Genomic DNA, 26,566 nt, shown 5'->3' with positions numbered 1-26,566 from the left:
CCCTTATTCTTCCTTTTAAAAAAATAAATGAAACCTTGAAAAAATACTTGCCTTATTTTAAATTGGGGTTTTAGTGTTTGGGGTTTTTCTTACAGCGGCCGTTTTCAAGTAAGATGTCTTTTCTAAATGTTCAGTATTTCCATTTAGATGCTGGCTTTATGAATAGCAAATATATGCCAGTAACTGAGAAGCCCTGTAGAATTTTCCTGGTTTTCAGATGTAGAAAATCACCCTTAGGTTGTTCAGAAACTATATTAGGCTGCACAAAAACCATCCAGCGTCCTTGTCAGAAAAAATCAGCTTGAGTTGCAGCTGACAGAATGCAGAGCTTGCAGTGCACCTAGTACTGTTAAAAAGATCTGAACAGCTATATAAGCCTCCTGCATGAAGAAAAACGTATTTTTCCTAGGATGGCATAGGGGTTAAAATTTATGGAAAAGCATGATCTAAATCGGTGTTTTCCAGAAACTTTTTTAAAGTCATTTTCAGGGCGCAAAACGAAGTAGTTCTCATTAGAGCTTCAGTGGTTATCAGTAACCCGTAAGCCTTGTTTTGCTGGCTGCTTACTGGTGCATTTAATAAAATAAAGATCACTCAGTGGTGCCATGGGCAGCATGCAAGGTGATAGCCATATTTGCTTACTGTAAATACAAGAGAAAATCACACACAAACCGGCTGTAGTTTTGACAAGTATCAAGATCCCTCTTTACATCTGTACTTCTGTACCAAAGTGCAATTAGTTTTCCTCGCACAAGGATTTCTGTTTATCTTATTCTGCTTGATTACTTGAGTATAATCGCACCGTTTGCTTCATTGCTCCTGGTAGTAAGCTCCAGTTTAAAAAGGGGAGGATGAGTGTGTGTAAATATACAGAATTCTGCTGTAAGACTCTAATTTATGCATCTGGATGACAGCGTTTTCTTAATTTTTTTCCCTCCTTTACTCTTTCTTTCCACAAGGTTTGGTTCATGTACATCAGATTCCTCGGCTTAATAGCTTGATCTGTGATGTGTCAGACACGAAGGACCTTGCTTTTAGGTTAAAAAGGAAGCTGTTCACCATTGAGGTAAGAGAAACAGTTTTGTTTCACTATTTAGAACCCAAAAGGTGGAGCTAATCCCATCTCTTATGTTTCATTTTGTGAAATACAAAAAATATGCATCGGAAGTTGTAAATTCATTTCATTCTGGTTTTGCTGTTCAGAACGGTTTTATAAAATATTGTAATATGCCTTCTAATTAAAAATGTCTCATTTGCTGCACTAAATCGGTCTGTTATAAATAGTTTATTTTGGTTTAAAATGTACATAGAAAGTAGGCCACAACCTTCAGTAACAAAGCGTGACATGTTTCTATGGATGTCAGGAGCATATTTAATTAAATGTTAATGACTTGCTCTTACTTGTGTTAGTGGGTGGGAAAGTAGCTACATGTTATTACCCCAGTAGAGGGATTTTAATGTATAATGCTGCCTAAAATTGTGTGTGGTGTGAGGGATAAGTGTCCTTATCAGTATTCAGAAACCATTTTCTTTGCATTACTGAAATCACCTTTCGCTCTTTTATGTCATTTTAAACACAGTATCATTTACACTAATGTCCTTAAGTAAATTTCCTACTAAATTTAAACTTTTTTCTGTGACCTTTATGCAGACAGTCCTGATAGAAGGCAGTAATACAAAAGATGTATTTCATTTTAATCTTGCTAAAGAGCAAATGAACATAGCACTATTAAGCAATTAGAGCTGATGTATTTATTAACCAAGTAATGCTTAGAGATGGAAGATGGCTTTTGGGGTGATGTGATAGTCATCGGTACAGTCTGGGCAAATTTTTTTTAACAAAGACATAAAACAGCCAAGCATCCCTGACAAACCATTTTGTTTAATCTCTTTTCAAATGAAAAGCTCTTAAGCAGGCCACTTGTCTTAACTGCTTGAAACCATAAAAAGAGAGAATTGCCACCAATAAATTAGCATATTTTTTACTCCATCACCAAATGATGGTCAATGTGGCTTGGCACTGCTTTGGTGTTTGGGACTTCACCCTTAAGTGACCACTTTGGCCCTTATTTGACCCTCTGCCCTTTTTAGCTGGCCACTTGATAAGGTAACTTAAGGGTTCTCTCTCTCCACTGCCCCCTCCCCTTCACAATTGCAAGTAGCCCTAACCTATAAATCATTGAAAGGGCCCTATCAAGTGACAAATTAAGGTGCCCTCCTCCTAATTAATGGTCATCAATGTCTTTAATTATCTAATCCTATTGAGAGTAGTTAATAGTTAATCAGGCAGCCAGTTCTTCAGGCAGGTCATCTCTGCATGAGTGCTAGAAGTTTCTCAACTAGAGGTATCCTCTTCAGAAGCCACTTAAAGGCTGATGGAGGGCTTTTTTCCCAAAGACATTCCTTTATAATGTTTCGCACTTTCCAGAGAACGCGGTTAGTGAAACCAGGCACTGTGAGGTATTAAACCATTTTAACAGCTGCTTTTGAGCAGTACATTAGAAACAAAAACCTTAATAGTCTGTGTTTGGTTTTAAAATACAAATGTTCTTACTGTTTTCAGAAGTGCAGAGAAGCGTGCACCCTCATTTCACAGCATAGTAAGTTCTCATTTATTATAGCTATGAGTTAGAATATCTGGGGTTTTTTTCCTCGCTGTGAATCCTGACTCAGAATATAATCTTTTCTGTCAGCTTATTTGGGATTCTAATTTGTAATGCAATTTGGAAGGAAAAAAAAAACCTTAGCAGGAGGCTCTGTAAAAAGAATTGAATTAGCCATGGGGCAGAAGCGTTGGAAACAGGGGTGTAGTGGAACTCTTGAAATAACCTGTTGCCCTAGACATGCGTAGATGATCCACTTGTATGATTTCTCCCTTCATTGCTCAGCTGCAGCCCCTTTTGAATAACTTCAGGTTTTGTTAGAGATAGGCTTTTTATAAGCTGAACTGACACAAACTAGCCCTTTTTGAACGTTAGATCACTGTGCTACTGTGATCTTCCTGTACACATTTCACTAATCTATAATACATATGTTTTTCTTCCTCATACTATTAGGGGAGGCAGACTACAGCTAGGCTGACTAGAGCAATGAGGTCAATAAGAAAATGGGAGCAAGGGAAAATTGAATTAAGAAGGGATGTGAATACGGTCTTCTAAAATGGATTTCTGCAGTTAGAATGTGATGAGTCAGTGGTCAGGTTTGGTTCTGGTGGTAAACACATAGAGCAGCACAACAGTGTGCGTTACAAGCGACAGTGTGCTTTATACAAAGTACAACTAAGTTTATGACTTCTTTAGTATGTAGCTTAAATGTGAAATGAAAATATATTTTGAGTACGTTACAGTTTTTGGAAAGCTTCTGCTTAGTTATATACACAATTTAGGGTAAAAATGTTGACCTCTACTTGAAATGCCACTTTAAAATCAAATTACATAAGAAAAGTTAGAAATACGCAACCTATGACTTATGGCAAAATTTCTCCAAAAAGGGTTTTCATCTTTAGATCATTCTTTTTTTACAATTTAAAATAAGGGCATGGGACATGGATTTTCTCATCTCTGGATTGCTCACCAGTTAAATAACTCTTTATGGTTTGGCCCTCATCAGTAAAAAACCTTAAATGTCAAATCCGTTTTATTAGATTGCAGTTTTGTGGGAGGGACTCCGCCTCCTTATAGTGTGCAGAATCATTTAACTGTTTCAGTTTTTCTTGTATCTTCTTCGTCAAAATAAGATTGACTGAGATGTATTCTAAAGGGATTCTTTTTAAATTCAGGATGAAAATGATTTTTAATGAATATTTATGAGTGTTCATTTTCCATTTGTAAATTATGAGGTAGACCCTTTCCAGGAAAACTTGCATGTTTATGGTAAAAGGTGCAGTAGCTGTATCAAGCTTTCCCGAATCTTCACACGTTAGTTACTAGCAATATACTATTACATGCAATATTATCAGAGATCTATCTTATGTGCATACCACTTTAAAGGACACAATTTTGAAGTTAGCCTGTCTAATCCTATTTCTTCCCACTTTGGAATCTTAATTAGAAGGAGATAAAAACCATCATTTGACTAAATTATTGTCTTGAATCTGTAGCAAAAGGTATAATCCGCAATTGGGCCAATTAGTGTACCCCATAGTTAGCTATGCTGAGGCAGGAAACTTGATTAGATCTGACACCAGCCTAGTTCCCACTGTTGTTTTGCCAGGTATGATGGTCAGACTTCAAAGGGCTTGAGGCATCAGCAGGGCAAGGTTTGGAGGCCAGCTTAGGTCCGGTCGTTAATCTCTCTGCTAAAACCACAGCAGCCCTCGCACAAAACAAGCTTACACGACACAATCATGCGGTATTAAAGTTTGGGTTGAGTCATGCCAATTTGCCTTTGATTTTCTGATGATTGACTAAAAGATGGCTACATGACTAGACACATACTGAAAGTTTACTGATTAGGTAAGTTCCCCAAATATTTGAAATATTTTTTGATTTCTCAGTTAAATGATATGACAACCCCTTCATCTTAATGAAACTTTTCAGCAGAATTGTTCCTGAAGTACTTTTTGCTTTGTTTGTAGCTCTGAATGTAACTTTTATCAACATTTGATAAATTTTGTAGGAACATTATGTGCATAGTTTTATTTGATAGAACTTTATCTTTGTTGTTCCAAAGCCTCCTGCATCAAAACTAAAGGAATCTGTGCCTAAATTTGATTTTTTCACTCCTCGAAATTTCTAAGGAAACATTGTTTGTCTTTGTTATTTAGGTACATTTACAATTACTCACAAAAAGGGAATTTCCTCTTAATTATTTTCCACCTCACCGTTGAGTAAAGCGCTGTTCCACGGCTGCGATTACATAAGTGTTCCTTTCTTTTGCAGTCTGATTTGTTGAAATATTGCAGTAACAGTGACATGTTTCCATTCTGAGAAAAGCCTAAGGCTGCTTTAGTATTATTCCAAATGATTGAAATTGCCATCTTGCTGACTTTCCCTTGGGCAGCTTAAGGCCTGTTTACTTTTGTATTTGTTTCACATGTTCCCTCTGAGTTTGGCTGGCAGGACATCATTACCTGGTTTGACAAGACAGTTGGAGAGGATTCATATTTGATTAGCTCCCTTTGTTACTGTCTGGTCAACATAAACCTCTGAAATTATGTATTTAAAGTTAAAACTTTTGATAAATTCAGATAAATGTTTGCAAATAGGAAAGTTTCTGAGTTGTTTTTTTTTTAAATTCCCTAGTTTTGCTTTACTGCTGATTTTTTAAGTCTCCAGGTAACAGTCAATTGTTAATAGTACAGAGAATAAGCTTTTTCATACAAGTTGTATGATATAGTTTGTCTAATAAATAGTTGTTGTGAATTTTTTTATTTATTTATTTTGATCAATACACAAGTAAGAGCCAGCTAATATGATTTTCTTTTTAATGGCTATATAACACCTGTGCAAACCATAATAAAAATCTTTAAAAGACAGCTCAGTTTGAAGCCAAGTGTCATATACTAGATAAAGAATTGCCACACAGCAAAAATAAGTAAGTTTCCAGAGCTTAATGTATGAGTTCAGGAGATTCTTTTCTGAGAGGTGTTTCCTAACAGGAGGAGAAGAAAGTCAGAATTAGAGGAGTCCTGTGGCAGGAAAGTTGCTGGTTTGTCAGTGGCAGGCAGATAACAGTATGGTACTATGGAGCACTCTGCAGTGCATTTTTCCTAGGGGTGATTGCCAGAGTAAAACGTTATGTCTTTGGAAGGAAACATAATCACAAAAAACAGCAATTGAGTCTATATAGAATTAAAAAGAAATGTACGATTCCAAAGGCATTAAAATAATGTCCTTTCTTCATCTATCAATAAAGGACTATAAGAAAATTAATGATTGCCAAAATAAGCAAGATTTAATTGCAACTCCAGATATTCATGTGTCTGTTCTGTGTCCAGCATTGGTATTTGGAAGAAGACAAAACTCTTTTCTTTTAAGATGGTGAATTTGGCAATTAAAAACAGGAAATACATCTTAGGTAGCTTCCATCTGAAATCTCTGTATTTCTACTCTTTTTTTTTTCCGTCCTGTCCCTTTTCATTGCTTATTTTATACAGACTATACTGTAGTAAACTTCTTATTTGCAAAGGAGAAGTGCAGTTAGCCACTGTTGTAGATTATTTACCAAAACAGGTGGGTAAGACCAAGTCAGAACTGATGTCTGCAGTGCTTCAGTGTGGTATTAGCATAGCACAAGTTTGGTCCTAAGTGACTCAGGAGATGGTGATGTCACTGAATGCCAGAACTGTGCTCCCGGAAACATTGTGTAATTGTTCATTAAACGCATCAAGAACAGGTATGGACATAATGATTTAGGGTTATTCGTGAGCTATTTCTTCTGGAGGAACAAGTCAACCTTGTCACCAGTACATATAGGATCAGCATGTATTTAAAATAGGCACATGTGCCATACCAACCTCTGTATTGGTGAGAATTAGAAAGTGTTCGCTGTACCTCTAATAGCATCACTTCTTATAGACTTCTTCCAAGAAAATTTGAAGCAGCCTTCATTAATGACTCACCCTAATCCTGATTATATTTCACTGATGTTTATGAAGTTGAGTAATTTTGTAAATAAACAAACGCATTTGAATTAACTATTTTAGGCACTATTTTAGCAAAAAGAAGCTGTGAGCCTGAGAGCTGACAAAAGGAAAAACATTGGTTTATTAGAAATTTAAATAAGGTGATAGTTCTATAGCAATCAGTCAGTAAAACACGAAAGTGAATTCTTGTTTGCTGAGATAAACTTCACACAATGTAACACCAAGTTAATATATGCTACAGGATACATGTCCTAATGCTGGGAGCTTAGTCAATATACCTTCCTATATAGATAAAAGCAACTCTGTATTTTAAGATCATGCACTGGTAACATTGCAAGACTTGATCCCATGTTAGGGCCTTACAACCTCAGAATGGTTGTAACCACGTCAGAGGGTAATATGGTTGTGACTGCCTGGCTGCCCAGTGCCTGGAGCATGGATGAAACTTTACAGGTATTCCTGGTTCAAAGGTGAGACAGAACTTCTCTGAATTGTTACAGAAAGTGTATTTCTTTCATTTTCTAATGTCATAAAATCTTCGGGGCCTCTTGTCCCCATGTATTTGAGAACACAAGTACCCCTGGGGCTTACATGGAAAACTTTTTCTCCTCCGCCGTGTGCCTTGAGCAGATAGCATCATACCTGGCAAACTCTGGTACTGGATGCTCCACTTCAGCTCAGGGACTCAAATGCAGGGAACTCTGCATATAAAACTAAACTTTCTAACAGAGAGAGGTAAAACTTTGTAATAAAATTCAGCTGAAATTTATGCCAGTCAAACCACTGTTGCATTGATTTTTTCTGTCCATTTTCCCTATGATATTAATAAAGACATTACCACTGGCTTCTTTAAACATGGATCAAAAGATAGCAATTAGAACACCATAACATTTTCTTAATCTAAAATTAATAATACTGCAAAAAGATTCTCCTGCAAAACTAATTCTGTCATAATTCCAAGCTCCATTCTGCATTATTTCATCTAGTAGCCAGTTCAGGTTCTCTTTACCTGGTATGGTGTACTTCACTGAATTGTTTTGTCAGACGCTGTCAAGCCAACCTACCATTGTTAAAGAAAATCAAACTAAATCATTTTGGCATGAGCCTTCCAGGAATAAGGCACAGAATATGAAGGGTTTGATGAAATTAAGGATTTGATTTCAATATTGTAAAAGACTGCCTGTCAAAAATGTATTACATTCTTTCAAACAATTTTGAATAAATAAATGTGTTTAAAATTGTGACAGTACAATTTAGGTAAAGTTTTGGGAGATATTTTTAAATGATAATAACTCGAGGTAAAACAATACTGGGAGTGCTCCTATTTAAAAAATCCTCTGAATGCTAAGAGTACATAGAACTGAAATCAAGTAATAAGTTGTATGTGGTATATGGAATTTCAGAACACTTGTATCTTGTGAACATGTGGAAGAATTTAATTTGAAAATATCACCTTCTTATTGTGTAATACCGAATAGATTAAATTATTTCAATATTCTGAAGATGAATACAGGAAGGTACCGTTGACTTTTAGATTGCATATGAAGATTTGTAATATCCGGAAATTTATTTCATAATTAATTTTGTTTTATGGGTTGTTTGATGTTATACAAGTATAACATGAGGGCTCCATTCAATTTTTCAAAACTTTAACACTTATGATACAGTGTATTTGCAGTTCATTGTCAGTAAACAGAACTCATATATATTTTTATTTAAACAAATAATTATGTTGTTTAGAAATATTTATACCATAATTGTGTTGTCGCAATGGAAGAACATGCAACAAAGCCATTAATGCAATTAAAGGTCACTTGTACATATTGTAATGGACTGCTCATTCACAGGATCTGTGTTAAGGGTCAGTGCTGCAGCATGAAATGGATTGGCCTTGTTCAGTCTGTAAATAAATGGGTCAACTTATCTTGTATTTGCCAGACAAATAAAGTAGTTGACATATTCCCACTTTCTTAGTATTAGAAGACAGGTAGGCTAAAGAGATCTTTCGTAAAAACGTTGGTTGGTAAAGATTAAAAAACTCTTTATCTACAGGGATTATATTTTTCACTAAAGTAGTAGTGCTTTTTAGACAAAGGTCTGTGGGTGTAAGTTAGAAAGATATTGATGGTGAGTTACTAAGAAACAAAAAGAGTTAAGCACGATATTCATAGTAGTTCTCAGCAGGAGCTGAGTGCCACCTCCATTAAGTGCTCTTTAAAATACCACCAATTTTTAATAAAAATAGGATATTTCATAATTGTATAATTTTCTCACTTTCAAATAATAGCGAATTCAATCATGCCATTACACAAGGAAAGAGATCTCTGAATTTTATATATCTCTGTAAATACAGGAAAATAAAAATTAAAGCTTATAGGAAGTCACATTTCCTCAGCCACAGGCCTCTGTCATATATGAACCTTACTGAAATGCATTGAAGTACGAGTTCAAGGCTGTTACTGAAAAGTTGAGAATAGGATGACTTTGCATCTCTACATGGAAGATGGGCATCCATCTGGATCTTCTTGTCTCAATACTGTTTGTTATGCTTTTGATTATTGATCTTTGGGTAGAAAGTGATTCGAAGTGCCCTGTAAACTAGGAAACTATAAGATAGCCCATCAAAACCTTGGAAAGGGTTAAAATGTCATTTTGTAGGAAAACAGAGCAATATTGCTAAATGTTTGCTATGACTAGTAACATGCTTAATCCAACAAATTCCAAAATGTTTTATTGTAATTTTGCAAATTCAAGATTAAGGGTTAATATTTCCAGTCTTATGAAAATATTAGTGATTTTGGATGAACATAAATCTGTAAGGAAACCACAAATTTATGGTTTCTTTAAATTTTTCACCTGTACAAAACTGTTCCATACCATTTTGCTGATCTGTTTATTTTACTGATTCACAAAGAATATTACCCTTTACTGAACTGTTAACATACAGGAACATTGTTTTATTTTATTTTTATTGAGGGCAAACTAGTCTTATTATTCTTAGTCTGAAAGACTTAACAGAAGTGCCAAAAAGACACAGGAGAAAAAAAATATACATAGACTGCAAAGTACTGTAGGTGAAGAAAAAAATGTTCTATAACTTCTGTGCAAATACTGCTTCCTGCTTTGGCCAAATTATGGGGTATTATTTGTGACTGAATTCCAGAGCACATTTTATTTTGATATTCCCAGCCAAGAGGAGTGTGCAAAAAGTAGATTGTCATAAGCAAAATGGCTGAGGACTACAGTGCCTAAGGCATAAATACACTTAGATTTTGGTCGTGCCATCTTTAATGCTCTCTTTCTCATAGTTGTTTTATTTGCATGGTTTTGATTTTTTTTAAATTTGCTTATTCTTGGTTGTATTACATATGGTTTTCAGAGGATTCTGTTATCATGTGTAATGCAATTTAAAATTTCTCATTCCATGTTAAAACCCAACAGCTTTTGAAGTACCAAGTGAGACTGTCTCCAAGAAGAAAAATATTATTTATTGCATTTAAAGGGGTATTTCTGGCCAGCTTAACATTAATATAATATTAACCCTCTTCAGAATAATAACTTGAATTTGAATGGCTTTACCAAGTAACAGTTCAGCTCCCTCTTTCCTCATTCCTTCCTTCCGAAGAAAGTGAGCAGTAATTGTATAGTGTACAATAACTAAAGCTTTGTATTGATGTCCATAAATACATAAATAAATAAAGTGAATTTGGGTGCCAACTTATACCAGCCATAGACTGCTTGACTTTCAGAAAACAGGTGGTAGTGCTCGCTGAAAATAATTCACTTTAAATGCCACTTTAAAACCATTTCAGTGCTCGCTGAAAATAATTCACTTTAAATGCCACTTTAAATACCATTTCAGGTATTTAAGGTTTGAGAAACCTATGGGTTTTAGCTTATGAAAATACTTTCTATGGGATCTTCATCTTCTTTTATCCTGCTTCAAGTCTGTTATAGCAAAGATTACTGAAGAATTTTCGCTCTGACGTTTATAAAATTCATATGTTTACAAAACAGTTACCAAATGGACTTACCTTTTTCTCATATTAAACCACTAATCTTTGGGCAGTAAGTCTGCTTGAGTCATGTTTAAGAGTAAAAGCAGAAAACAAAAATAAAGAACAGATTGTCACTTTTAAGTGAGAAGATGTGAGTATTGCTGCGCAAGAGAAATCAGTTTCACTTTGCATCCAAAACAGTGCTTGCTATTCTTAAAATAACCTGATTGCTTAATATTTAAAGTTTTAAGACCTTTAGTAATCTTTGCTCAGGAGCTGTACGTTCACTTGTTCTGAAAAAGATAGGCTTTGTGTGACTTGCATATGAACGTTTGAGATGGACAACTTGGCCACGGTAGCTGAGTCTTGAGGGGACTTCTGAAGTCTCCATGATATACCTGGAATACCTACTGCGGGTTTGCATAGAACCTGAACGGTGTATTTGTAAGCAAAACATGTCATGTGATTGGATAGTGGCTATACGGTGACTTGCCATGTCATTGGGTTGGCTCCAGACTCTCCAGCTGGAGGAGTTAAGAACTGCGCAGTTGGCAGATAGGCTTGGGGCCTGTGAGTGGCAGAAAAACTTGTTAACAACGGCGGTTGCGATCCACGGTTCTCAGTCAAGGATTACAGTGTTCCAGTACAGTTTTCGGACACACACCCTTACTTGCTTTTATTTGTGAGCCAACACACAATTAGATGAACAAAGAGGAGAAGTTTTGGCTGTGTACTGAGTCTCGCTGGTATTTCTTGCTTTTAAGGGCTTCTACGTGCAGCCTGAAGTTTCTATGGTTACCTGCGTGTTGGTGGAAAGTATAGCAGAATATGATGATTTAATACAATATTCACCACTTTTTATTTTAAATCATGTATCACATAAGAGTGGAAAAGATTAAACTTGGGAAGACCTTGTTCTGTTATTTTTGTTGGCCTAAAGACATAGGTGTCCTGAATTCGCAGTGCTCACTTGCAGATTGAGACTGGGAACCAAGTAGGGTATGGTGAAGCTACACTCTCGGGACTGACCAAGGGAAGTCTGCTCATAGCTATAGCCACAGCTTGTCCCGATCTTGATATACAGTATGTGTGATGTATAGAATAAACATATCCCTCAGCCACTTGAGCTGCCATATGTTACTAACTGAGCAACATTTTATTTTCAGCTCTTTATTATGTGGTGTTTGTTATCCATTGGTTGCATCTCTTGTCTCATTGATTTCTTAGAGTTTTAGTAATGTGTTGCTTAATCAATAAACACTGTAGCCTCTTAAGTCAGTTATATCTCAGGTCCACAATCTAAAGCTCCTGAGGCAACATCATATACTTCTTAATCAGTACTTTTCACCTTTTAGTATAAGGCTTTGTAATTCTGGGTGGATTACAGGTTTCCTATGCTGCCTCAAATGCCCTTTCACAACCCTTTTGCTACCAGAGTAGCGTGACAGGAGTTATATGAGCTTTTGCTGCTGTAATATAGGGAAAACTGGTTCCACTGCTAGGATGAGTGTTTATTAAGAGATACGAACCAGTACTTAATTTGTAATTCTTGTTGCTGTTAAAATAAGGAATTAATAAGAAGGAAATCTAATATTTGTATTTAGATCTGATCCTCAATAGTAGCATAACCATGGGCTGTTTGTGCTTGGTCTATATCATCCAGACTAAAAATAGCCTTCCTGTCATTTTATTGCCAGAGTTTTAGCTACTCCTTTAATTCTGTTTAAAAATGGATGGAGAGAAAGACAGCATAAATATTGAATGTGTGCAGATATTACAGTAACTAACTAACAGGAGATTCCTGATGCTTTGAAGAACTGTATAGTTAAATGGAATTCACATTTTGCTTAAATATCGAGACATTTTGTAAATTATTATCATCTTTAAATGTATTAGGTTAATTTCTATTTTTGTATTTGTATCATTAAAATAGCTATTTTTAAATATCTAGGCATTAACATATATTTGCTTTATTTTTATTAGTGACCTGCTTAGGTTTTGTTCTTTTTAGGTTTCCTTTACATTTTGATAAGAAATTACTGATGAGGTATTTCATTTCTCATCAGTTAAATAAAAAGCCACATTATTTCTAATTTTTCTTTTCATAAAGTGAGTTTTTGCAGAGTAAGAAGAAAATCACTACTGCCTGCTAAAATCTTGAGCAATAGTCTGAAAAATTAATTTTGTTATGTTTTGGGTTTTGTAAACCTGTGGAAAACAGCAAAGGAAGAACTGATTTGTTCTTGTTCTGTCTGTCCTAAGAAAACATGGGCTACTTTAGGAACTTTCAGGACCGCAGTTATAGTATGGAAAAGACACAGTTTTGAGATGGACTTGCATCTGTGTTGTCTTTTTCTTGATCTGATAAGGGCTTTCTGGCTTTGAAAAAGCCATGAGAATTAGATTCAGGTTACTGAAACGCCCCTAATGCAAAAGAAAATTTTTGCTGTGTTTGTACAGTTAGGCTCTAATGTAGAAGGGTTACACTGAAAGGATTTTGTCAGGGGATTACTTATATCCTTATATAAGAAGCACATTTTCCTTGTGTAGTCTGAACAAAAATTTATACATGTACCATGGTCCCTTCTGCTTTTGCTTCTCCTGTCTTGCTCATCCACACCATAGTGTGTATTTGCATCCTTTAGGACAATATTATTCTGCACACTCCGTTTAGGAGTTGTTTGTGCTCAGACAAATACGTGTATCTGGAATACTTTTTTGTAGCATTTATTTGGTTTTCGTTATTTTTTGTTTCTCGAGTTTGTGTTTTGAAATTATATTGTTACTTTACAAATTCATCCAGAAGATTAGCATTTATTGAAGGTGCAGTAAGCGAAGTGTTTGAATGTAAGTTATGTTAACTGCTGCTTTTATGGAAGGTTGTTGGTGTTGTTACAAATGAGATTATGAAAAGAGAAGCAATCAATGTTGCAGTTTTTACATTAGAGCATCCGAAGTAAAGTGAATAATTGCATTCCATCAGCTGCAAGTGCATAGCATTGACATAGGAGGGTACCAGTTTTCAGAACTGATAATCAAAACAGAGTATTTACTGGCAAAAATTAGGCATAACTGGAGTATTGTTATATGTACAGTCTAGAGATCTGCTAAAAATATTTATAAATAAAGCAGAATTTGTACAAAGCCAGAAATAGTCAGAGATCATTTTTATTGAGAGGATTGCTGTTTCTATGAAGCATTTAGTTAATGAATATTCAAACTATTTTATGAGTATTTTTTAAGCTTTTTTTCCTAAAAGAGGAAGTACGGTTCCATACAAAATTACATTCCTAAAAGATTTACTGTTCTCAGCATAATAAAAATATTGTAAAATTACTTCCTATCTTGAAAAATCAAACCAGCTATTCTTGTTTCAAGTTTCATCTAATATATTGTTCCGTATGGTTGTATGATAAACACATTATTCCTTGAACAGGAATTAAGAGTAAAGCTGCCAGGAAGGGGTTTTGTTGTCAGAGTAGTTCCCGCCTCATGTTTTGTAAGAGATTTCATGGTCCCATTGTAAAGAGTGGATGATTTAAAACGTGTTCCCAAGATAAACTTTCCCATTGTCATTAATGAGGATGGATAATACTGAGTGACAAGTGCATTAGGAATGACACAGAAAGAGCTGTTAGATTTGTCAGAGCATATCACTTCAGGCAATGAAACTTGAGGACATTCTCTTTTAGCAATTTTTTGCTATTTATTAGAGAACCAAGGATTGTGATTGCTCACACAGGTGGATTTTACTGTTTTGTTCATTAAATATTTAGGTACCTTTGAAAAGGTAAAGGTGATAAATATGACCATTATACTCCACTGTGAGGGGTGCCAATGGTTGCTTTGCTTACAAAGAATTCAGCAAAACTAATATACCTTTTATTTGTTTTCAAGGTGTTTATTTGGTGGATAATTTTTAATTTGCAATATTTTTACTGAACAGGAATATTTAAAGTTATATAATAAGAAATGCTCTGAACTGTCATAGTGAAGCTTCTGGGATAAAGAAGCTTAAAATTAGGACACTATACATGTAATTTACATTGACTTAAAAAATTGTATTTCTCCATAGAGAAAGACTTTTTAAATATTTATCTCTGAATAATTAATAATGTATGACTTTTTCTGGTGTTTAGAATCTTTCCAAACTACAACATGCCTATCAATTTCCATTTTGAACATGCAATTGGTCACTTTTTCGCCTTGATTCATCTTGCCTGGCTGCCAACCAAATTTTGCCTCCGTGTACCTTCTTGACACTAATAATGACTGAGTTTCTGTTCGTTTGCGTGCAAGATTTCCCAAGCGGCAGTTTGGGGCTGGGATAAACTATCTATCATGATTGTGTACAACTAATCTGCCTCAACCAAACCACCCAATGATTGAAATTGCATTTGACAATTCACCTCTCCTTGGCGTGCCTGAGGTGAACATAGCTACAGACCATCCCCGGAAGGGCACAGCAACTCCTCCATATGTTGGGGAGGATCCTTTTATTTGTGTCAAGAGACTTTTAGCAAAGCATGTATAGGCAGAGATTATTTTTTTTCTTAGATTTCCTTGTTTTCAGATACATGGCTGCTGCTTTCTCCTAACCAAAGCATTTTGGGTTTGTGAAGCATTTTCTGATTTTTGATTCATTAAAGCTGTTAAACTCTTTCTCTGAGATTTACCAGTGCGATATCGGATGTATAGGAGATAAAAAATTCAAGAGGTATTTAAAACGTTCTGTATTGTTTGTTAGAACGTTATGCTATTAATAGACCAGTAGTGCTAGTGAAACATCAGACAAGATGCCTGTTACCGTGTTGACCTTTACCAAAGCTTACACCTGCTTGGAGCATTCTGATAGTACAGAACCTAAGAAAGAATGACAAAGCAAAATCTGCTTCTGTCATGTAAGAACTCTTTTAATTCTTTTCCAAATGTTAAATTAATTCATAGTGTTTATACTTACTGGTTTGAAAAGCTGTGTGTGCAAATATGATCTGACAAAACAGACCCTTTATTTCTGGGTAAGATTACTCAAATAATCTTCAGAGTAAAAAGCTTTCTAGGATTGCTTTTTGCTAAGTATTGTCCTTTTTGTATGAAGTCACTTCTGTCATAATAATTTAATAGTCTGTGTCATCAGGAGTGCTACTTTTCATTAGTGATGTGTATCATTAGCTTCATCGGATATAATTAATTTGTTCAAATATGCAGTTTCTGAATAGTTACGATAATAAAATTCTATTTCTAGGGAGACAATTTCTTTGTAGTTTTCTGTTATAGTTAAATATATTGAGTTAAAACATACACTGTTTTAATAAATGGGTTCCTTCCAACTCAAGACATTCTATGATTCTGTGATAATCCAGATAGAAGATACTGAAGAATTGCAGTCTGGAATATGTTTTGATTTCTCACTGTTTTGTGTAACAGCGTGTTTTGCTGTATTTGTGTATTTCAACAGAAGCATAAAGATCCGCAGTCAAATTGTCCTTTCAAATAAGTACAGTCCATTCCTGTTGCTGAAAAGGGGGGTTTCAGTGGTGCACTCATAAAGGCATGACTATCAGTCTAATTTTCCTTCTGACACATCAAGTCATACTTCTCTCCTTTCTTAAAACTGAAATACGTTTTTTCAAGCACTTTCATTCAGCAGATTAAGTTCACGCTGAATTAATAATCTTTTTGAAATGCTTGACAGCTGAATGTAGTACATGTATCTATCTTAGTTGTGGGGAGGAAGCGAAGTAATATGGGTATCATGCATTCGGTGGCATTTCCAGCCAACAAGTCCGGAAGAATCAGGACCCTTTTGAATATATAAATCATTAATCTTACTAACCGGCTGCTCTGAAGACGGGGAAGAATAACTCAGACACACAGCCATGCTCAGTTCACTTGTTACAGTAGCAGTGTACGAAATCTACCCATAATTTATGTTCTGCTTTCCATATTTATTCATTTATTTATTATAATTAATTTTGTTTTCAACCTTTTTTCTTTGAGTGTATCTCTATGGCAGAGCACAGTGCCCTGTGTAGATGCTGCTGTCTCTAAACCAGCTCTGGTGTACAAAAAGCAATACTGCCACGTTAGACCTGGTAGCCCAAGCAGAGCACCCACTTAACCACAGGTGTTTGCGTCATATTGCCTCGACATGTTCTTGTTCTTTGTAGTAACTATTTGCTTTGTACATGATTCCGGAACTTCGTTTTTTACCTTGGTAGTAACCATAACTTATTAAAGAATAACTTCTTAAATTTTTAGTCTGGATTTGAGATTTTCTTGTGTATTCTTTCCTGTGTGTCATCAAAGCTTTATGCTATGACTTGGCATAATGACCTTCCTCATATATAATAATTCTTGTCCACATCAGAAGAAACAGTTGTCATAAAAAAAATGAGATCTTTTTCAGGCCTCTGCTATTACGTATTAAATAGCTATACTGTTTTTATGGTCTATAAAACAATATTAAAGGGGTTTGGAGGTGGCGGAGGAGTTCCATCCTGTTACCACTGCAGCACCAAAGAAATTAAGGGAGAGTGATTTGCATTGTTGGGGTCTGCAAATTCATCAACAGTTTGAAAAATGAAAAGTTCATATCCTGCTATTCATATTAAATTATGGATTGATGCGGGTTAGGGAGTTTTTCTTTAATCTTGTTTAAAAGGAGTTTGATGCTGCATTAGCAATAGATTCCTAAAATGAAGTATCACAATTCCAGTTACTTAGACATTTTCAATTTTTATGCAAAAACTTACAAATCTGACATTAGAAGTGACTACAGGTTTAAAAATAATTTGAAAATAAAGAGCATAGCGGTCTGTGATACTTTTATGATATATTTAAATCTAAATCTTGAAACATTGGTGAACTGCTGATTTTTGAAAACATTGTCTATAAAAAAAGATAATTTTGCTTACGATGACTTGCAAGTATATATCTGCTTGTCTTGATCAATTCCTCTGTGTTAGTCTGAGCCCTTTAGTCACTTCTCAGTGCTTAGATTTTCTTTTTTGGTTTCAATAGTCCAATTTTGATTTCTTAGATAGTTTCTATGCGACAGTTCCTTGTCTATCTAGAAATGTACATGACAGCTCCTTTCTGGGAATACTGAGTGGCGGTGACTGAAAAGGCAGATTGGTGGGTTTATATTGTGCAGCTTCATAGTACTATGATTTTGACTTCTGGTGTGTTCAGCCATGTTAATTACCCAAGAATGTTTTATGACTTACGACTTCGACAAAAACCTAAGATTAGTAATATGTTAAATATATGGTAACTTGACCAACTACACTTCTGGGACTAAGTTTGTTGACCACTTCCTAATTCTTAACAGCCTTAAAATGGAGAGTTTTTTATACATCTATGTATTAAAGTGTTCAAGATACTTTGTTATCTGCACCAGTTTTGTTAGCAAATAGGTCATAGTGTCCTGATACGTGCTGATGGCTTAGCCTGGTGTATTTACCAAAGGTCTGAGTTTGAAATTATTGAATAAATTATTTTGGTAGCATTGTAAGCATGATTTCCTGTCAGTTATTACTTCCTATCACTTAGGTATATCTTGCAGTTTTACATAGTTTGTTAAACATAATTATGTAGTATGGTTATTTCATGTATCATATTAGATATTCAAGAAAGATGTGCATTGTAAAGAACAGGTGAAGCTGTCCAAAATAAGAAAAAAATAATGTTATCTTTTTTTAAAATAAGCAGCAAGCTTTAAAAAAAGATCTTTTTTTTAATAATCTTGTCAACTTTAATTATACACTTAAATTTATTTCTGTTGTCTTCTCACACGCAGTTATGCCCTCATCACCAACTAGTTCTGACCTTAGGATCTCTAAATGTACTTATGTGCAATTATAGTAGTCATTGAACATTCCATTTTAAGATGAAGAAGTAGTTATTTGTAATTTCTTCCAAGCAACTTCTCTATATTAATCTAAATAAGATCATTAGATGGCCGTGTGTAAAGTATTTGCAGGCAAAAAGAAGTTATTTTAGTAAAAAAAGGATTTCCGTGTATTTCTTCATGTTGTTTGAGTGATGCATATTGATACAATTTTTATAATTCAAGCATTTCAACCATTGCTGACATAGGCTTTAAATGCTTGCACTTTTGAATATAGCATATACAATATGGTGTGTATAAATGGTGTCATATCGCACTACATCTTTCCACTCAAAGTCAGTAGTGCCCAAGCTAGATCACAAAACTTGTCTATCCTCTTGAATGTCACTTGTGCATGGCATTTTAGGCTTTAAAAGTGCAGTACCTATCTTTGAAACATTTTAAATCAGTATCAGACAAGACTGTTGGGATACAATGAATGTTTTTATATATAAAAAATAAGTATTTCCTGTTTAGAAAAATTGAATGCAAGTTACTGGAAAGTTACAACCTAAATACATGTATAAATTAGATAACTATTATGGTAGCCTTCTAAAGTATCAAGATGCAACAAACAGCAGGAATCAGAGATTCCTATGTGGAGGTGGTCGCTTCAGTTAGGATGAGATTGTTTCTTGTAAGACCAACATATGAAAGTTTCCCAAGTTCAAATTAAATATTACCTGAACATTTTTTTGTATATACTTAAATGTGTGTTTTCTTATAAAGTGGAAAGTTGAATAGTAAACTTATTTATCATAATCAGGTTCTGATAGTACTTTAATGGATTTGAGATTGCTAGGTCCTATGGGTATTCATGCATCCTAAATAACTACAGCAGTTGTGACAGTAATGAAGCTACCGGTAAGAATTCTTCAAGACATTAAAATGTCATAAACAGCAGATAAAGTTGGTGCAAATCTAGTCTGTAATTCAAGAAAGGCTTCCCCATCAATTTCCATATCTACACACACTGTGGTGATTCATAACAGCTTTGTTATTGTAGAAGCAATAAGAGATCATTACAATGCCTTTGTATTACAGAAGCATCAATTTAAAATCCACTTGAAATTAAATTACTGCTTTCGGAAACTGAAAATAGAATAGATTTTTAAACTTCTACTTCAAAAAAATAGTAATTTTTATAAAAGAGAATATGTAATTCCCTCTGTCGTGTTGATAAAACTTCACATATTATCGATCCTTTGAAAAATACTTCATGGACCACACATTAATTGCGATTCCTGAGATATGACATATGTTAAGAAAGTGTCAAGTCAAACTTCCCATTCACTAAAGATCTTATGTGAAAATGTACAAAAAACTCATTTGGGTTTTTTTTTTTTTTGCAAGCAATGAGATCTGTTTACACAAAACTGTACTGCAGAGACTGCTGATCTGTGAAACTGAGCAGACCCTGTATGTTTTTGTGCAAATGGAATCAATAGAAAGCTGCATGAGCATCTGGTAGATATGTCTATAAAACTCATACCCATTACTTAGAAAAAATCAGATAGTCTGAAAGTAAAATAATAGCAGAGGCATCGTTTGCCCTTTCAGAGAGCAGGATGAATCTTAGGGGTTTGGATTACAATCACACTTAAAAACAAGGATACTTTGGCTTGGCTAAAGTTGACCCCAGGAATTCAGCTGAGAACTCTTTTTCAGTTTTTTCATAAGAGCAAGTGCCCAAATAGGCATGAGTAAATGGTCACAATGCCTGAAACATACTATTTTTTATGGTATGAAAGAAAGGACATGAATATATCTAGAGAGAAAAACATCTTTTCTGGGGCAAGGGATTTATTAAATTCAACAGGTGTTTACATACTAGTTTAGGAAAGACCTGATCGTTGTTCAGGTTATTTGGCTTAAAATACTAATAGTATATCCTAAATGCATATATGATAAAACTGCACGGTCAGTTCAAAATAAAGTTAAGGCACATGGCTGAGAGAACATATGGGACTTTGAATTAATTTTGGGTTTCATCAGGTATGATCTGTGGCAGAGCAAACAATACTAATTACAGGAGTGTTCCTCATAATGACTGACTTATGCAGAAGTCTTGAAAAAAAGTATGAGCTAGCAGGAGAGTGCGTGCAAAAAAAAGGTGTTGCATCTAATAGAACAACAGAAAAACACCAAAAAAATTATAGCATCCCCTCTTGAAATTGAATAGTGATTTTTCCATCAGAGCAGTCTGTCAATACATTGTGGTATTGTGATATGTTGCCATGTTTGTGTTTCAAAACTAATTTTGGGAAGCCATTTATTTTTAAAAACAATGTCTTAACATCTTATAGATGTTGAACTACTTTCCAACATTTTCTACTGAATTTGCAATACTACTAATACATCGAGAGAGCTATTGGAAAACATTTCATTAGTAACATTCATACTATAAATTTTAATGTTGGGGTGTACTTTATATACAATTGCAAACTCTGTAAAAACAAAGTAAATAGAACTAGATGTAAAGTGATAAATCAGGCCACGTAGACAGCAGTTGTGATTCTTTATACAATGCTGTGTAGTTTATATCTTTGAGCTGTGGTCACTGTTTATTGGCAGATGTTCCTGTTCATCCTGTAATCCTCTTCATCCACCTACCTTCCTCATCTTTGTTTTAAGAATCATGATAGGAAAACCCAAGTAATCTTGCTCTTCAGACGAAGACCCCAGATACTGGAATGCCTTTAGCAGCTAGATTAATGCCTTAACTTCTTTACTGCTACACTTGATTGACTATTGTCATTGGACTTGTCATAGTTCCAAAAGTTTTTAAAAAGGTACTGGCAATTGTTAATTGCTCATTTGAATTAGCATGCCTCCTTTTCACTACATGGATGACTGATTGACAAGGAACGGTCAAGATACGGCCCGTCATGCTGCAACTTGGATTGGGCAGTAGAGTCTAGACCTAAGGGTAAACAATCAAGGTATCTTCTCCCTGATGTTTAGGCTCTCAAATTTATTAGGGCAAGGATGGTCATAGTCATAAGACCATACCTTCACCAGGATAGATTTCAAACTGGGTGGGTGAGCAGTTAAGGGACTGGGTTTTCATTCTACCATCATTCTATCAAAACATTCTATCAAGGCGATATACTTATGCAGTGTCTTCTAAATGACAAGTACACGGCGTGCAAACCTGGCTACAATTGATATACTTTTCAGACGCTTCTCATTCTAGAAGCAATTATTCCTGTTTCTGAAGCTATGTCATTCAGACAGTGATAGGTATCACCCCCCATGTATATACGATGTATTTCTGTTTAATGTGAAGCAGTTGACCTTTGGAACTGGGACACTGAGAGTTAAGTGGTGGTCTCCTGAATGCTATAGTCTGCTGGATCTGGACTGGGACATTTCATTAAATGCATTAAGGGCTATGTACCACTTGGCTGCATAGAGGTCACAAGCAAAAACATCTGTTTGCCTGATCTCTGTCCCCATTTCTCCGACCTTTCTTGCAGAACCCCCAGGTTTTTGGTATCCTAACCATGCCAGGCTCCACACAACAGCACAGATGACGAGTAGATCTCACTGTTAAAGTACACCTCTTTATCCCTTGCAAGGAAGTTCCTTCTCAACAGTTGGAAGGGTGGTATGTTGCTTTGTATGTTGCAAATGAACCGGGTTCATTTGTTCTCCTAAGTCTGTCATCAAAATGTAGATCTCAGTCCCTGTCATTCTGGACTAATGGTTAAGGCTAAAGGAGTCTCCATGGTCCCATATCTTAGCTGGACAAAAGCTTGCTCCTGGTCTAATTCTCCTGGTTTCTCTTTCTCCCTCTCTTGTAAAATGCCATTTTCCTAAGACTACCTCCTTCTCCAGCAGCCCCTCAGGAACCTTCAATCTTTTTTCTCTGTATGGTTGCCTTCTTCATCTTTGCCAAGCCCTGCAGCAATCAAAAACTTCTTGTGCAACTGAGATGTACAGGAAGAGGAAAAACTTTGCATTTATATCCCATTCCTTTTGCAAAGAGAAGGGAAGAAGGAAAAGAAAGGCAATGTCAGGAGAGAAAACTGGAGGAGAGTTCTGCAAGTCATGGCTTTTGGCTCTGTTTGCCACTACAGGTGAGACTGTGCGAAGAAAATTAATTGTACTGTGGAGAGAGCTACATGGATACATACACACACACACCCTGACCCCATCTCTAATGCTTTGGCTGCAGCAAGAATAGTGTTTTACAACTCTATTAGGATGAGGCTGGAAGAGCTGTTCAGGCTGACAGTGCCAGTCCTTATCTTCTTAAGCAGAGGCAAAAGTCAGTAACTTGCTGTGTTAGGATTTCATCAACATAGCCTAAGTCTTCAATTAGTTCAGCATGCAAGTTCTATGAGAGAAGAGGTTTTCATAGAAGAGGAAATTTTTGAGGAATTGTTGAAGGACTATAATGCGACAGTTTTGTGATTTTCATGTGCAGAGCATCCCAAACCTAAGAGAAAGCAAGAAATAGATTTCACAAATAGAGACTAAGTATGCTGCTCTTTAAGAGGTGATATATAAAGTGACATTAAATTGCAAGGACCTTGAAAATTAAGAGATGTGGTTTGTGTTTGCTTCAGTAGTAAAAAATGGGATAATAGAAGGGCAGAGGGAGGTTGGTGTTCTGACCAAAGCACTGGGCTAGGAAAATAATCTTTGCAATAATGTTTAGAATATGCCTGGATTTATCAAGACGATAAAGACTGCAGGGAAATAATTCAGGTCTTGACAAGGGAAGCATAAAATATATGGACTGAGGAGAAAAGTTACCTATTAGGAGTGTTCTAAGGGAAGAAGTATTGCTTTCTTCTTAATTTTTATGATGCTATTTAACTTCTGATAAATGAACTGTCACAATCTGAGTTTGCAGTGTCTGAATGCTAGTGTTACACTATTACGAGCTATCATATTATCTCTTTACTGAAGTCTCTCTGTATCCATTATCATAGCCAGTATTATGAAAGTCATGGATCTGTTGAGGAGTTTTTGATACTTCTTCAACTTCTTGTTTTGGTTCCTTGGTTTGACTATCAGCTTTCAGCTGCTGAGTTCTGTGCAAGAATACTGCAACTACCCTGACTGTTAATGTAAATTTGATTGAGGTCTCATCTGATTTAGAAGTACAGTTTTCATGAAAAATGTTTTCACAAACACACAACTACCAGTATCAGCTAGATCTGTGTAATCTGGTAGCCATAACATAAATGAGTCATAAAAAGCAAGTGACATAAACAAGCAATGTAGTTGATTTGCTTCTTGATTGGTCTATAAATAATACTTGGAAGTATATGATTTCAAAGCCCTATGGAGCAAATGATGTTCTTACTAGTGGGAATATCAGACTTAGCCCTGAAGAATTCCAGTGATATGTATACTGCTGCCTATACCAAATGGCAGAGGATAGCATTATCAGGCTGAAGTTCATCATGGGCATAGACTCTAAGATTTTCTAATTTAACGTTGTGAATCAGCCTTTTCTTCTAGATTTCTGCCTTTAGAGGAGCTGTGTTTTGACTGTAGGCGGTTTCCATGTAGTCATTCACTCTCTTCAGAAGTCTGCGTGGATGCTTCCATGCTCAGCTTTGTCTGAAGCTCAGATGAAGCCAAAGTTGTCTAGAGTGTGAATCAGTTGTGTCATTGCATGATGCAGTGGGTGGGAGCAGATAAATCACTACAGGTTCTTTTGGGCGCAAAGGTTTCTATTCTCAGAGTTTTTCCTCTAATCTGTAGAGCATAAATGTAGCGAGAGGAAATAATAGAGTAAGAAATTAAAGGGATCTGAGATGACAAGGCTAAACACTTGTTGGGGTGTGGAAGAAAAGAGAAAGGAAAAAAATACGGGGTTCAATGATTTATAGTTAAGAGGTGAGGACAGAAGAAAACACTATACAGAGGAAGAAAGTGAGGACATAGGGAGCAACCAATTCAAGGCTTCAATTATCATGATTAACTATATACTAGGTTTTTAATTCATTCTTTTCTAACAGTGTCAAGGACAGGTTTGGGGTCACCCTTGCCTAGCAGAAAGACAGTGATTGTAATTCACTGTAGACAAGGTGGGTAGTATTTTTAACCACAATGCCATACAGCCATAATATTTGAGAACAGTTGTTCTGCTCAGGTATTTTGGTTTGTCTAGTAAATTTGTCTAGATTTGTCAGATCTTTAGAAAAAACAAAGTGCTGTCTCAGTGGTTTTAAATTAATTTGTTCTTGCAACTGGGATTTAACAGTTCCTTTGAAGCAATTATTATTTTAGTACAAGTGTATATGAGATGCTACCTGTCAATGAGTACTTGGGGAATCCTCAGTATGCAGATCACTGACCTGATAAACTGTAAAACTGTAACAGCTCCATGGGAGTTGTTATGGTCTGTCGCATCAATGAGTATTTAGGGACTCTTTAATATGTGGATTATTAGGACAGTAAAAACGTCTGCAGCCCATTGTGTCAGTGCAGCTGTTCCACATGAGCATTAAGATAATACACAGCCTTGCAGAATGTTGTAGAAAAGTAGTTGACTAAGCTTATGTAGTAGCCTTGATTTTACATTAAACAAGTGGTCTTTTTTAACATCTTCCCAAAATAAGAAATTTAGGCACTAATCCTCATACTAAACTCGTTGAGTTTTGAGGTTGCATTTATAAAAACTGCCATTTTTCATTTACACATTGAGTGAACAAAAAATTCCCAGATTGAATTCTGTGCTGAATTCCTTCCCTACTTTTTTATCTGCAGTTTAGGAAGTAAACAACAAAAGTAACAGAATTTCTCCCATCTAGAAATGTCTATCCAAAGAATAGGCCAGGAATAAATTAACATATAAATAATCCAATTTTTCTAAATATTTTTCTAAAATAAAGCAAATTTGCTACCTAACATGATCAGATCTATATATGAAGTTGGATTCTTCTTCTTGATCTCACAAGTATCAGAGATTTGGGTTAGATTTTGTCTTGATTTTTTTTTTTTTTGAATTTTCTCCTGTAAATGAAGAGTGTTTACTGACTTCCTTAAAATAAGATTTTAGTCATATGGGCATGAGTAAAAATGATAGATATTATTAGATAGAACTTATTGTAACCGGGTATTAAAATGCAAAATTTGAAGAGTTTAAAGTAGTTGTGTGAGAAATTTATACAGGAAAATACTCGTGATATTCACAAAGTCTTACTTTATCATCTTGTATGCAGCTTCAGCCTGTGTGCATCTTCATCCAGTCAGATCACCAAACTTTATTTATTTGAAGCATTCTTATAGGCTGTACTTGCTACTGTAGTTAAAAACAATTTTCCTTTTTTTGGAGCAGTGTTGGAACTTGTTTCAGACACTGTTCAAGATGCTGGAATATAGTAAATTTTATATTACTTAGGAATAATTTGGCTTTTCTTGTTTGACACAATTTGCTTGGTCCAGAGCGCCCAAAAGGTGTAGCTTCATTTTTAAATGCTGCACCAAGGAAATTAGTTTCACAGGTCAGATGGACTCCTTGTCAGGATGTACAAGTATTAATATTCCAGGTTTGTATCAGTCACTGTTTTAAATTAAGCATAAGTTTAGCTGCTTCAGTGTTTTAATGTAACATTGCTAAGTTTTGTTACAATTTTCTATGCATAAGAAGAAATATATAATAAGGTAATATAGATGCCAAAAGTGCAAGTATGTAATGAATACTATTAAAGTAGAATGTAGGTCCAAAGTCCTTCACGTTTAGAGTTATTGCAAATTTTTTCTCTAAATAATTAATATGAGAAAATGCCTAGTACTGAACTTAAGGGGGAAATTTTTAAATGGTGTTTACTTTCATGTGTATTTACATCTAAAGGGATGTTGTATAGATGAAGCATGAAATTGCAGGTTTTGATGTCAGAATTTTAAACATGATTTTTCCATTTGTCAAAACCTAAAATAAAAATGCAGTTTTCAAGTACATGCCCTAAAACTGCTGAAAAGCTGTCTGGTTTGTAGTGGTCCCTTTACCACTCCGTATCTGTCACAGGGGAAAGTGTGGAAACATGAGGAGTACACATTCATGCTCGTACTATTAGAAGAAACCCACTACAAACGTCCTCAAGGAGTCTGTAAATCTTTCCCCAC

At 35.3% G+C, this 26,566-nt stretch overlaps 1 protein-coding gene across 1 annotated transcript in view; it reads left to right on the top strand.

Annotated features, from left to right (window-relative positions):
• The window catches only part of ELP4 (elongator acetyltransferase complex subunit 4), a gene marked incomplete at its 5' end in the record, with an annotated part of 161,306 nt that overhangs the window by 76,129 nt on the left and 58,611 nt on the right, over positions 1–26,566 (top strand). The window contains one exon of the mRNA XM_009288918.2: positions 960–1,066. Within this exon, the coding sequence (XP_009287193.1) occupies positions 960–1,066 (107 nt within the window). The remainder of the gene's footprint in view (positions 1–959; positions 1,067–26,566) is intronic.

Source organism: Aptenodytes forsteri, unplaced genomic scaffold (genome assembly GCF_000699145.1).
Source record: "Aptenodytes forsteri isolate BGI_AS27 unplaced genomic scaffold, ASM69914v1 Scaffold8, whole genome shotgun sequence".
Classification (NCBI taxonomy): domain Eukaryota; kingdom Metazoa; phylum Chordata; class Aves; order Sphenisciformes; family Spheniscidae; genus Aptenodytes; species Aptenodytes forsteri.
This window is presented reverse-complemented; position numbering and strand designations above follow the sequence as displayed.